The 13,024-nt window shown below is 35.1% G+C and overlaps 2 protein-coding genes and 2 long non-coding RNA genes across 6 annotated transcripts in view; 1 reads left to right on the forward strand and 3 right to left on the reverse strand.

Annotated features, from left to right (window-relative positions):
• LOC113075951 (NLR family CARD domain-containing protein 3-like) overlaps nucleotides 1-290 on the reverse strand; it is a gene marked incomplete at its 3' end in the record, with an annotated part of 49,441 nt that extends 49,151 nt beyond the window's left edge. Inside the window, exon 1 of the mRNA XM_026248597.1 lies at nucleotides 190-290. The remainder of the gene's footprint in view (nucleotides 1-189) is intronic.
• Nucleotides 291-4,650: 4,360 nt separating this feature from the next.
• LOC113075948 (uncharacterized) lies at nucleotides 4,651-6,371 on the reverse strand. Of its 3 annotated transcripts, none has more exons than XR_003281071.1 (4): nucleotides 5,818-6,209; nucleotides 5,513-5,638; nucleotides 5,021-5,346; nucleotides 4,651-4,861 (listed from the first exon to the last, which is right to left on the reverse strand). It is a non-coding gene; the product is annotated as an uncharacterized LOC113075948 (long non-coding RNA). The 3 variants fall into 3 exon arrangements; XR_003281070.1 differs by lacking the exon at nucleotides 4,651-4,861 and adding an exon at nucleotides 6,228-6,371 and having other exon boundaries at nucleotides 5,019-5,346; nucleotides 5,818-5,915; XR_003281069.1 differs by lacking the exon at nucleotides 4,651-4,861 and having other exon boundaries at nucleotides 5,019-5,346.
• A 1,419-nt stretch (nucleotides 6,372-7,790) lies between these two features.
• LOC113075949 (uncharacterized) lies at nucleotides 7,791-11,338 on the forward strand. The gene is made up of 3 exons (XR_003281072.1): nucleotides 7,791-8,052; nucleotides 9,340-9,435; nucleotides 10,731-11,338. It is a non-coding gene; the product is annotated as an uncharacterized LOC113075949 (long non-coding RNA).
• A 408-nt stretch (nucleotides 11,339-11,746) lies between these two features.
• Nucleotides 11,747-12,811, reverse strand: LOC113075953 (uncharacterized). The gene is made up of 2 exons (XM_026248599.1): nucleotides 11,981-12,811; nucleotides 11,747-11,905 (listed from the first exon to the last, which is right to left on the reverse strand). The coding sequence occupies exons 1-2, from the start codon at nucleotides 12,809-12,811 to the stop codon at nucleotides 11,747-11,749; spliced, it is 990 nt and encodes a 329-aa protein (XP_026104384.1).
• Between the last annotated feature and the right edge of the window lie 213 nt (nucleotides 12,812-13,024).

A 13,024-nucleotide genomic window follows, 5' to 3' on the forward strand; every position in this document is an offset into this window, starting at 1 on the left:
CATAACTAATTCAGACAAACACTGTGTTAAAATGAAAGTAAAAGTTTAATATGACGATTTACAGACTCTGTGTTTTATCTCCTAATGTCATTTAAACAAATATCTGACACTGCTTGTTGTTGTACTTCACTGTAAACCAGTCAGGATTGATTTGGCTATCAAAGATGATTGTTAAATCGTGATACTCACTGTGTTTTTCTCTCTTAATGTAGTTCACTTCCTCATACGATAAAACAGACCCGCTGTAATAGTTTCACTTTCATGAGTCACCTGACAAGGAGGAGTTTAAGAGTCAAAAACTAACCATAAAGTGTTTAAAATCTACTCTTAGAATTTAATATCAGTATTTAATATTCAAAGTTATAACCCATGAATTGATTTCCTTCACAGACACCACAAATAATTGAATTATTAGTTAAATGTCAGTTACCTCAAATACAATGAATCACTCAATTGGTTCTCACTGGGAAACAGAAATTACTCTTTAACTGACTAGTATTTTGTCTTTTGTCACGTGACAACAGCATTTGATAGATCAATTAATTTACAAGCTTCTTTACAAACAGGTGCAGTTATTATTTTCATCACTAGAAGTTATTAAATTCACTCATTAGAATCCTTATATATATCTATCAGTGGGTTTCCAATTTCCAAAACCAAAAAATCTTTACTTATTTATTTTTATTTATATTGTTAAAGCTTTCGTTTAGCATTATTTATTTGTGTAGTTATTATGTTCACATACGTCTGTAAATGGTGCTTTGCATGTAATGTCACCTCTTTGTATGCAATATTGACATTCTCTGTAATTTTATCTTTGGTACCTTGCCATTAATAATAATTATAGACTAATCAATTATCTTTCAGGCTCAGACTGCATTGGTAACGCCAGAGTCTGTCTACGCCCATATAATACATTCTCTGGTAACGCTTAGGGTCTGTGTATTTTGTGCATGCGCGAATGAACGAATCACTCCCCGAGACGACTCGTTCTTCCCAAATCACATTAAAGATTAGTTCTAAATTAATGAATCGTTTAAGAATGACCCGTCACTAGAAGTTACTGGTTTGACTGTCGTTCTGGTGCACTTTCACGGTAAAAAAAAACTCAAACTCCGACCGATATAAAGTTGGTTTGACGTTGGACATTCGATGTTAGACAGATATTCAGCCGGCAAAAAAATTAATAGATTATTAATGGTAGCGTATAACTGTATAAAAACGGTCTTATTTGGAAAGTAGCAGAACGTACAACTGAACACAGATTGCAGTTCAGTTTTTTAAATCTGCCTCGATTTGTCGCAACGCATTAACGCTATATCAGTGATGAGCTATTGCCTAGGCTATTTAGGGATCATCTACAAAGTACATGGAAATCTTAAAAATGGTCAATGACTCCCAATCGGATTGTTTTGCATAGTTAAATAAAAGGAAAAATTATGCCCCAGGATATTTGAAAAGTACACACAAAATATCTAACTCATAACGCTCCTTGTTCAACTTAATCGTAAATATCTGAAATAAAAAAATAGCAATAGTAGTTACTGTACTAGCTATATTATAAGGCATAGAAGCCACTGAAGGCACACCTTTCCGGAAGAAAAAAAAAGACCTGAATGCATTTGGCCTAATCCATTTCTTTCTTTCTTTCTCTTTTATAATTGTATGGAAAAAGACATGCTATTAAAACAATTAAACATATATATTTTTTATGTACAGTTAATTTCAAAGGGTGTATCTTGTTACTAGAGTAACATTTTGATGCTGTTGTAGCCACAAAACTACAGAAGACATGGTATGTAATTATTTATTACAGCAATACATTAAACTTAACTGAACAGAAAGTGTTCTAAGGGGGTAGATTTAAAGTCTCCTCTTCTTTTACAATATGATGAATACAAATCCATTGCATGCATTGTTATATGTATGTTTTAGGCAGCGGCAGTATTGATATCTAAGAAATGACAGAGGGTCTGTCCTATGTCAGGAATGCAAAAGCAGTTGCATATTTATTCTCTGGAAGCCAGGCTTAATATGTTTTTTAATTGATTGTATCACCAAATAATCAAATTAATCAATATTTTTACATTTTGATGTTTTGTTCCTATTCAGGTTTAGCTGTATAAAACTTGTAAATGCAATTCTGCCATAAGGACATGAAGGTCAATAATACACAATGTATCTATTAACACTTGAATAGTACTCATTTGAACTGCATACTTAGTTTTAGTTTAAAATGTAACATTAAATCATAAGCAGAAGTTGGTCAACTCTAATGTTCTCTGATAACATATGCTCTGTTCCAGTGACTGGCTATGACTTAAACTTGGAGGGAGACTACATCACCTGTGTTTTATCTATGTGTTTACAGGGGTGGTTTAGGAGTATGTTGGTCATGTGATCATACCAAAGGAAACTCAACAGAGAATCAACATCTGGCCGGATGAGAAGTAACCTCACAAAATGTATGACTGGCCTACAACCCTTCAAAGTTGTCCAAGGATGTGAATTTATTGTGACGAAAGACAATCACATCTGCATCAATAATAGAACACCATGTTCAGATGTTGCTAAAAGTATCTGTAATGTTGACCTATCAGAATATGTACAAAATATCATCCATGATTTTAAGTTATACTGCAGTTTTATGCTGGATCCTCTTACTAATTTTCTACAACCTTTGGAAAAATTGAGAAATCTTTCTTCAATAAACTCTTAAGTTCTATGTCCACTTTCAAAGATGACTCTTGCTACTGGTTTGTGTATTTTGCATTTGATTTACATTGGTTATCAAAATTTCATTTTCAGAATATGGAACACAATCACAAAGGTATAGATGGATATATGCACAAATTCCTAAGCGTGAAGTAACTTAACATTTAATCTCAGTTGTGCATTATCAATTATACCAAAAAAGTGAAGACAGGAGAACATGTTTGGAAGGATTCTGGTACAAAAAGGACTTTATTTCACATGGGATAAAATAAATCAGGCGTGATCAAACATTACATACATTTGCCTTGAAACCTTTAATATTAAGGTCATTACAACATTAATATTTCTCAACTGATGTTAAGTAAATAAACTGGCCTGTAGCCTAACAAAATAACAGTAGAAAATAGTTGCATTTTGAAAACAATACCCATCTCACAGATGGAATTTAAAACTTGCACAACTTTCAGTTAAAATGAAAGTGACGAGTCCACAATAAATGAAAACCCCCAAGAAAAAAGAAAAAAAAAATTCTGTTTGGGAATGACAGTTGAGGAGAGGAAAATAAAGACATTGACTGGTTCAAAACCGCTTAGAATTTCAAACTAGGCTAAAAGGCTGTAATTTACACATATCAGGCCTTTCTACAGAGCACATATACCATCTTTATATGTTGTGTGGCAGTCTAGCACAAACCTGATAAAGACTTTTAGCATGTCATTAAAACAAGTTATTAACGTTTTAATGACGATTTAAAAGCATTTAAAATTGTAAAATTGTGTTCATTAAATGAAAATGTCATGTAATAAAGGTAAGTTACAGAAATAGTTTAGCCATTAGAACCAAAATTTAAATTACATTCAGTAAGACAAATGTAATTAAGAAAAATATTAAAGCAGAATATACTGTTACATGTTAGCCTTTTAAAATAGTATTACAACAAATTAGTATTTAAACCGTTAATTTGTTGAGTAATTAAATGTTAATACAGCTTAAACAGATTAAAATATTCAAAGTTATTAAGAACTCATAAAAAGGCAAGTTTATTTGTATAGCACATTTCATACAATTTTAATTCAAAGTGCTTTAGATCGCAACAGATAAGAATCACAATAAAAGCAAGGGACTAAAATAAAAACTCTAAAATCAATCATTCAGTAATTACCACTCAATAGGAAAAACATTAAAGCAGATAAGACAAATAAATTAAAATAAAATGTTACAGTACTCATTTAAAATGATGTAAAAAATAAATTAAAATCTCAATAAATCAAGTCTGGATTAGGAAGGAGGAACCGAAAGAGGATTTCACAGGGCATTCTGGGGTGAGTTTCCCAAAAGTAACAATGCTGGCAAGTTCCATTGTTACCAACTGAGCAGAATGTAACCTAGCTACCTGCTTTTGGGAAACGCACTCCTGGCCTGTGATAGGAGGATTTAAAATTAAATGAGATTGAAGGTGATTTTGGTGGATTAGGTGGAAAGTGAAATGGAAAGGGATTTAAAATTCAATAAAAATGAAATTATGGTCCCTCACAAATCCATCCACTGAGTCCCATTTGCTGGGCATGTAATCAATTAATCACAACCCCAAACACATAAAAACCAACAGTCACAGTTTGCATAGATTGCAGCCAATAGTATGGTTTCCCAAATTCACAGTAACTCAAGAGAGTGCTCTACTATGCTCTTGTGCTTCCAGGAATTGGGATGTTTACGTTTTTTTTTTTTTTATGTCCTCATTTCAGGTGACTTGGCAAAGAGCACTAGGCTACATAATGTCCTTAAGTTAAAAATGCATGTTACAACATTAAAATGCGGTCAGTTCAGCTTAATAAAAACGATACTCAAATTCATTAAAATTAGATTTAAAAATACTATTTTGATAAAAGTTCATTCAATAAAAAAAAAAAAAAAAAAAAAAAAATCCAAATGATTCTTATTTAAAATCAAATTCATGTCCACCAATTAAAATGTGGCTGTTGGCTCGTGTTGACATCAATGCTAATAACAATAAAACCCCCATCCCTTCCTGAGGTGGTTCACACTTTGACCCTTGTCCAAATGACAATCATGCCAGGTACATCAAGCTGATCACCATTACATCAACAATTACTGCAGTTTTGGAAAGGGCCACCAGCCTCCACACCTGTAACAAAAAAAATAATAATTCTGTCCAGAGCTCATCGATTTCCTCATGAACAACTACATGAGCATCTTCATGAGACCGTCATGTGGAGCAGTGGTTTTGGATTGTTAAACGGAGTAACCTTTTTGTAAAAAAAAAAGAAAAAAAAAAAGGGGGGACCTGTGTCCTGTTGACTTCATACAGAATATGTATGGATCCCACCGAGGCATATTAAACACTTAACCACAATCTGTTACTGCCTTACCGTGATCCAGAACCTAAAGAAAAGCCAGAAAGAAGAATGGGCTTGGGCAAGAAAACAGGACAAACATAAGACCTAATACTTTGACCCACCTAAAGACCTGCCACAGCCATCACAAGTCCAGAAACACATCAGCACCAATACCAGGCTGATGGAAACATTAAGGGCTCTTGGTCAAATAACATCATGCCATGTCCATCAAGTGGAGACGGACTTCAGTTGGGGACTAATTTCAAGTGTCCTTCTGGCATTCAACAAAGAAAGCATTTTGCTGTATTTACAACGAGCCCACCGCATTGTTTTGAACAAGGCAAACAGTGGTGATCTTCGATTTACATATTGTTAAGGCAGTGTGTCAGGCATTTTCAAGAAAGACTGACAACAAGGCTTTAAAGGAGTATGCCACCTACTGCTTTGCCTTGTTGTTAAACAGCACACATCTAGAAGAGGCAACAGCTGTATTTGAAGATATGGCTGTTCTTTTCACATCAGAAGAGGAGACCGACGTGGTGAATGCAGCCAAAACTGCCCTGGATCTAAAAATAATGAAGAGCACAATTAACCTTTATGAGGCACAAACGATAGCAGAGGCAACAGAAACAGATGAAAATGTAACTTCAGTGTGTGGCAGATCACCATTTACATCACTGTTCACTGCAGTTTTGAACAGAGCCAAGAGCCTCCACTTCAGTAGCAAGACAGGGGGAAAAAATACCTTTTTCTGTCCAGAGCTCATCGACTTCCTCATGAACAACTACATGAGTATCTTCCCGCTGTGGAGTGGAGTTCTTCTTGGGGATCTTAGCCGGTTTTCTGAAATCAGCACAGCTACAGTCAGCCAACAATCCAAAACAAGGGAAAGTAACTGTCATGTGGAACAGTGGTTTTGGATTGTTAAACACAGCATCCTTAAAAAGAAGAAGTACCTGCGTCCTGCTGACTTCATACAGAACATGTATGGATCTCTCCAAGGCAGATACAAAGAACACATAATTAACAACAATCTGTTACTGCCTTACCGTGATCCAGAACCTAAAGAAAAGTTCTTCAGCCAGAAAGAAGAATGGGCACAGAAAACATCAAGAAAGGACAAGGACAGACATAAAACTAAATACTTTGACCCACCTGAAGTACTGCCACAGCCATCACAAAGTCCAGAAGTTACACAGATCAGCACCAATACCATCCAGATGATTCCAGACACAGCAATGGACCTGTCAAAAACAAAACACAAACCCGAACCAGAGTACAATACTGAGCCAGATAACACAGAACATACTGCTGAAGGTAGTATATCATATTAATATACATTTATACAAATAATTTCAATGCACTTTCACATTTCTTACAATAAAATGATTACTAGAAGTTCAGATAGCCCTACCTTTGGTCCAAAAAGGAGTGTGAAGTGGTCGCTGTTGCATAGCCGGCAAAAAGACCTCTTACAACCTCCATTAGGCTTAGTTCAAATGAAGCAACAATAATTATTTTAATTCTGCCAAAGCAGCATTTACCTTCTCAATCATTATTCAGTTGGCATCATGTTTGGGAAACATTTCAGCTGAACTTAGGAAACTTCAGTTTCCCGAATGTATATGGAAACCTTTGGAAGGTTTTGATGAAATGATCACCAATTACCTCTAAATGAAAAAAAAAAAAAAAAAAAAAAACCGATTCCTCATCATCCGCTACAGGTGAGAAGTATATCATCCACAACAATGCGAAAACTTCTGGTTGTTAACTTTATAGCTGCTAGGTTGCACAGGAAAGAGAGCGGTTAGAATCACCTTGGGGAAGGCGCTATATAGAGGCAGCAATGATGAGGGTGTATTAAATTCAGGTGCGCTTTTTCGAATGGAGATAGGCCTTATTATGATTATTATTATTATTATTATTATGATGATGATTATTATTATTATTATCAACATCATTATCAGACAGTATAACGTTAGTGGAAGAAGTGTTGCCTAGTTGTTATCATATTATTATGAACGATTATTCACAACTTGGAGCAAGAAGCAAAACATTGCAGGACTGTGGCTCTCCGGGGCCGACGCTACCAGTTCCATTTCCGTACTAACGGTTCTCAGTGATATGTATAGGCCTATGTTTGAAAAAGTGGCAAATATGCATATACTATTTCAAGTGTTAAATAAGGCAAAAATAGTAAATATTATCTAAATTGACACACTTGCATGAATAGGTCGTTTTTGACCCATGTGTTTAAACTTTAATCATGTGTTTTAAAACCTTTGTCAATTATTAAATTATGTTCACTGAAAACATATATTTTGAATAATCATGGAATTTATTGATCAGGTAGGCTACTACTAAATGCTGAAATTTCTGATTTTTCACACACACACACACACACACACACACACACACACACACACACACACACACAAAGACAAGAAAAAAACAAAGCCAAGAGAATTATGAAATTAAGTAGGAAATGAATATGTTTAATTTTAGACCCATGTTTTGCATTAGGGGTAGTGATACAATACATTTTGTTTTCTTTAAAGTAAGAAAGTAAAAATAAAAAATAAGGATTTGTTCTGGTCACAAACAAGTTAATTCAGGAATTAGTGGAATAGGCTACGGAACGATGTAATTATTTTAAATTATTTACAATTATGTAGCTTAGCATTATTTTAATCAAAACGCCCCTCTTTTAATAATTTTGGTCACTGTAAAAATACAATACAATATGGTTAGCAATAATCTCATATTTATAATTGTGATCAAACAGACTTTAGGTGTAACTCATGGATGTCCGTTTTTAATCTGTAATACACCAATCACTGGTGATGTTGCACAACAAGCTCTAACTTGATTGGAGGAGGAATCTGAGCTTGGTGTCATTTTAATTGCATTGCTTAAAACATCTGATGTTAATTGACTACAATGCTCTCTGCAAAACCATATGCAGCACCAGAAGATAATGGTAGGCTAAGCATTTTTCTAAACCTTATACAGGCTACTGTTTAATGAAATGATATATGATTAAGAAGTGTAATTAAATGCCAGATTCCTTCTATTCTAACACCGCTCAAAGGTATGAATTTATTAACTTCTTTTTTGAGGATTCATTTATAGCTGAAGTTCTGTATGTATACACATTAGCAATTATAGGCCTCCACATTAATACAAATTAGTATCCATAAAACAAACTTTCATTTCACTCGTATTAATGTAGTTTTGCTTTAGAAGACTGTAATACTTTTTTTGTTGTTGTTCAATTTAGTAACTGATCAAGGATAGAATCCTATGAATTGACAATATGTAGCTGCAAGTCATAGGATTACTGAATAACAACACACTAAACAAAATGCAGCTTTTGTTACTCTAATGATGGATCTAATTAAGGGGTGTCCAGACTCTGTCCTGAAAGGCCACTCTCCTGCATAGTTTAGCTCCAACACACCTCAACACCCATGCCAGGCAGTTTACATGCATAATTATCTGATTCAGGTGTGTTTAATTGGGATTGGAACAAAAATCTGAAGGACAGTGGCCCTCCAGGTGCAGTGGAGCACCTCTGGTGTAATTTCACCTTTTAACTTAAAAATAAAAAGCAGTGTTATGTTGTCTTCTACACAAATGTTAAATCAGTTTGTCCACAAACACCTCATTAACAAAACAGAAACAAAAATTAAATGTTTTATAGCCTACCCTATTTAACATAGATTAATACAATGTCACACATCACTATTTTCAGACCTGGAAACTAGAGAATGTTAATATTCTGATGAAATGTCAAAACCAACAATGTGCATAGCCATTCAAATGTGTTGATACCACTGATCTATCTATATTATAGATCAGTGGTTGATACAGATATTTAGGGTTATCCATAGGAATCTTCCTTTCCCTCCGCAGTAGCGCTTTTGAAGGAAAACATCAATAGGCCTACTGAAGTAGCCAGGCAATAACGGTCATAGCAGACATGATAATTTAACTGATAACAGCAGGTTATCCAATATGGTTACTGTAGATTAAGGTAATTTGTAATAAAATGTGAAGACAATTTGTAGTTAAATCATAGATGGTAATTAAACCGTAAATCTAATTTATATGTTCTGTATAGTATGTCCCCCTTAAAACTGTCCATTACCATTACAAATCAACTTGCATATTGTAAATAATAGTAGTAAAACAGCATATAAAAAAAAAAAAAAAACCACGTTTTAAGGTTAGAAACATTTTGACTCCTCCCTCCCTTGCCTCACAGATGTTTGGTTCACTGCCTGCTTTCCCGCTTTACCTATGGTCATTACACACGAGTCCGTTGGTTTGGTGGGAGAGAACAGAGTGCTTCAGTAGTTGTGTAAGTAGGCTGTCGAGGCTATTTTTCCACTTAAAACCTCGAATGAAGTGATTATTTCTCTTTAATACATATGATGCTGAATCATTCATAAATGAATAATTGACAAAAAAGGATGATATCCCATGTATTGTCTATTAGCGCTTATAAGGTTAACTAACCTAGCTTAGCTTGTTTAATACATAGCCTGTTGGTCTGTCACCCACTACAACTAATGTTAAAAAGCCTGCGTGTGAACTGATATTAATATTGACGTGTGTTGGGTTTACTTAATATATTAGTTTATTGCATTGGACTTGCTACGGTTGAATATCTAAATAAGAGACGTCCTTAGTCCCTGACGAAACCTAAAATGCTGTCTGGAGGACGTTAAATAATAGAATAATTATAACCTGACTGCGTGGTGAACCTATAAACTGAGCTCATATTTAAACACGGTCTCCATGCAAATTGCTCAACTTGCAAAATGTGTCCAAATATAAAAGTGCAGCATTCTGCTTTCATTATCTCTGGTGGCTAACGTTACACGAGTCCTTAGTTAATTATTTACTACCTCCCAATAGCGCATTGTGAAAATGTTAGCAGGCCTGTGGGTTTTCGCCAAATACATTTCAAACCTTATAAATATTTGATTACAATTATTTTCAATTATTAAAAAAATCCTAAAATGGAGGCTGCTGGAGTGGACTGATGTCTGAAATGGTGCTAACAAAGAAACGCTTTATTAGAATAACTTAAAATAATTTACTTAAATCCTAATGTAGCTTGCAGAATAATTTCAAATACAGAGTATGTATAGATGTCAATACAGAGAAAAGATTTAGACACAAACCACTTTTAATCTTTTTTTAGTATTTACAAGTGGAAAAGAATGTAACCAAATGGGTATTGTTTTTTTTCTCTATGCAAAGCATTTAAATAATAAGAAATGATAATGAAAAAATGTTTGTTCTAACATAATTAATTACACAGATGACAAGCCCAGTTCCTATGTTTCACATTCTCAAACACAGCAGTCAGAGTCATGTTAAGGCATACCACATGGAACCAGCGTTTGCATCTAAATCTAATCTAAAAACACACACACATATAGATAGATAGATATTTGTTTTACGATTTTTTTTTTTTTAAGTACTTACCCAGTCAGTTGTTGGACCACCTCCAAGGGGTTGTGTCAAAGCGCATAAACCACAACAGGCATCCTTTCTGAACACTAACAAGTGCATAGATATCAATATAGTAACAGAGATATAGAAGACAATAAGAGTGTGATGTCATATTGTTCCTCTTCATTTCAGGCACCTGAGGCTGTCAGGATTTCCTCAGCCATCTTCCTACGTAGTGCCTCCATATTGGTCACAGAAGTATTGATGTCCAACTGGGATGGGACTTTTGGGAAACTAGAGACAACCTCCTTTGCCATTTTTGAACAATAGTTGTAGTGAAATGAAGGAAATAATTATATTTAGTGTATCAACTTTAATGCTTACCATTTGAGCAGAAAATACCTGCATGACAAGTACTCCACAGCTATGTGAATCCTGCTGCCTTGTGTGCGTAATTGTGGCCCCTCTCCACTTAATGTCCATCCACTCTTTTTTGCTATGGCGAACGAACCTCATTTTGAAGTATTGACTTGTATGACAAATAAATATATGACAGTTAGGGGTAATACAGTTAAAGTAATTAAGAGTAACTAGAACTGGCCATAATGCTTTTATTTTAGCAGTTTTGTTTTTACCGAAATCTGACTGCAGCTTGCTTAGAGTCCTCCTTCTCATCAATTCCTTGTGGATCTATAAGGAAAACTTTACTGGAAGATGCATGTAGATACTAGAAAAAAAAAAAAAAAACGATTTAAAACTACAGTTCAGCTTTGATCACATAACTATGAAGAAGGACTATTTTGAAAGCTTTCACCCAAAACTTCCAGTGGTTTCCATGTACATTTATGAAACTGATAAGTGCTTGATATTTTCCATAGTCCACCTGAAACGTAGATATTGTAACATTATTAAATATTTTTAAACATGGTTTCATATCTTCAATGTACAACAATAGAAATACCTTTCGCAGACTCCGCTGACACACATCATCTCGGTTTCCAGACAGAATCACACCAGCAGAAAAATGATTCATGAGGTAAATGCTACCATCTTTTCCCATTTTATTTAATAAGGTTTGCAAGTAACATTCTATTACCTTAATGAAAAAGCACATTTCAATAAGAAATACACAAAACATGCCTATTACACAAAAAGGTAACAATATTACTGGTGTGCTTTGGCAATTTATATCATGCAAGTTTGAAATGCTAATAGCTCATGAATATTCTTGCCTCTCCCATGAGCCACTTGTGAGGTTGCAGAGTTTTGAACTCTGAGTGATGGAGGGTGAACCTAGCCTTTTTTGCTGCTGATGGTACAACAGCAACCACCACTTCACAATCGTTTTTGCTCCAAAGGTACTGAATCTGCAAGTAATCATTTTATTGTAAGTAAAATTATTGAAATTATTTGTATAAATGTATATTAATATGATCTACTACCTCTTCTGTTGTGTCTTCAGCAGTATGTTCTGTGTTATCTGGCTCAGTATTGTACTCTGGTTCGGGTTTGTGTTTTGTTTTTGACAGGTCCATTGCTGTGTCTGGAATCATCTGGATGGTATTGGTGCTGATCTGTGTAACTTCTGGACTTTGTGATGGCTGTGGCAGTACTTCAGGTGGGTCAAAGTATTTTGTTTTATGTCTGTCCTTGTCCTTTCTTGATGTTTTCTGTGCCCATTCTTCTTTCTGGCTGAAGAACTTTTCTTTAGGTTCTGGATCACGGTAAGGCAGTAACAGATTGTTGTTAATTATGTGTTCTTTGTATCTGCCTTGGAGAGATCCATACATGTTCTGTATGAAGTCAGCAGGACGCAGGTACTTCTTCTTTTTAAGGATGCTGTGTTTAACAATCCAAAACCACTGTTCCACATGACAGTTACTTTCCCTTGTTTTGGATTGTTGGCTGACTGTAGCTGTGCTGATTTCAGAAAACCGGCTAAGATCCCCAAGAAGAACTCCACTCCACAGCGGGAAGATACTCATGTAGTTGTTCATGAGGAAGTCGATGAGCTCTGGACAGAAAAAGGTATTTTTTCCCCCTGTCTTGCTACTGAAGTGGAGGCTCTTGGCTCTGTTCAAAACTGCAGTGAACAGTGATGTAAATGGTGATCTGCCACACACTGAAGTTACATTTTCATCTGTTTCTGTTGCCTCTGCTATCGTTTGTGCCTCATAAAGGTTAATTGTGCTCTTCATTATTTTTAGATCCAGGGCAGTTTTGGCTGCATTCACCACGTCGGTCTCCTCTTCTGATGTGAAAAGAACAGCCATATCTTCAAATACAGCTGTTGCCTCTTCTAGATGTGTGCTGTTTAACAACAAGGCAAAGCAGTAGGTGGCATACTCCTTTAAAGCCTTGTTGTCAGTCTTTCTTGAAAATGCCTGACACACTGCCTTAACAATATGTGAAGAGCAAAGATGTAAGACTGTAAATTGAAGATCACCACTGTTTGCCTTGTTCAGAACAATGCGGTGGGCTCGTTG

This window comes from Carassius auratus, unplaced genomic scaffold (genome assembly GCF_003368295.1).
Source record: "Carassius auratus strain Wakin unplaced genomic scaffold, ASM336829v1 scaf_tig00018110, whole genome shotgun sequence".
NCBI classification, from domain to species: Eukaryota; Metazoa; Chordata; class Actinopteri; order Cypriniformes; family Cyprinidae; genus Carassius; species Carassius auratus.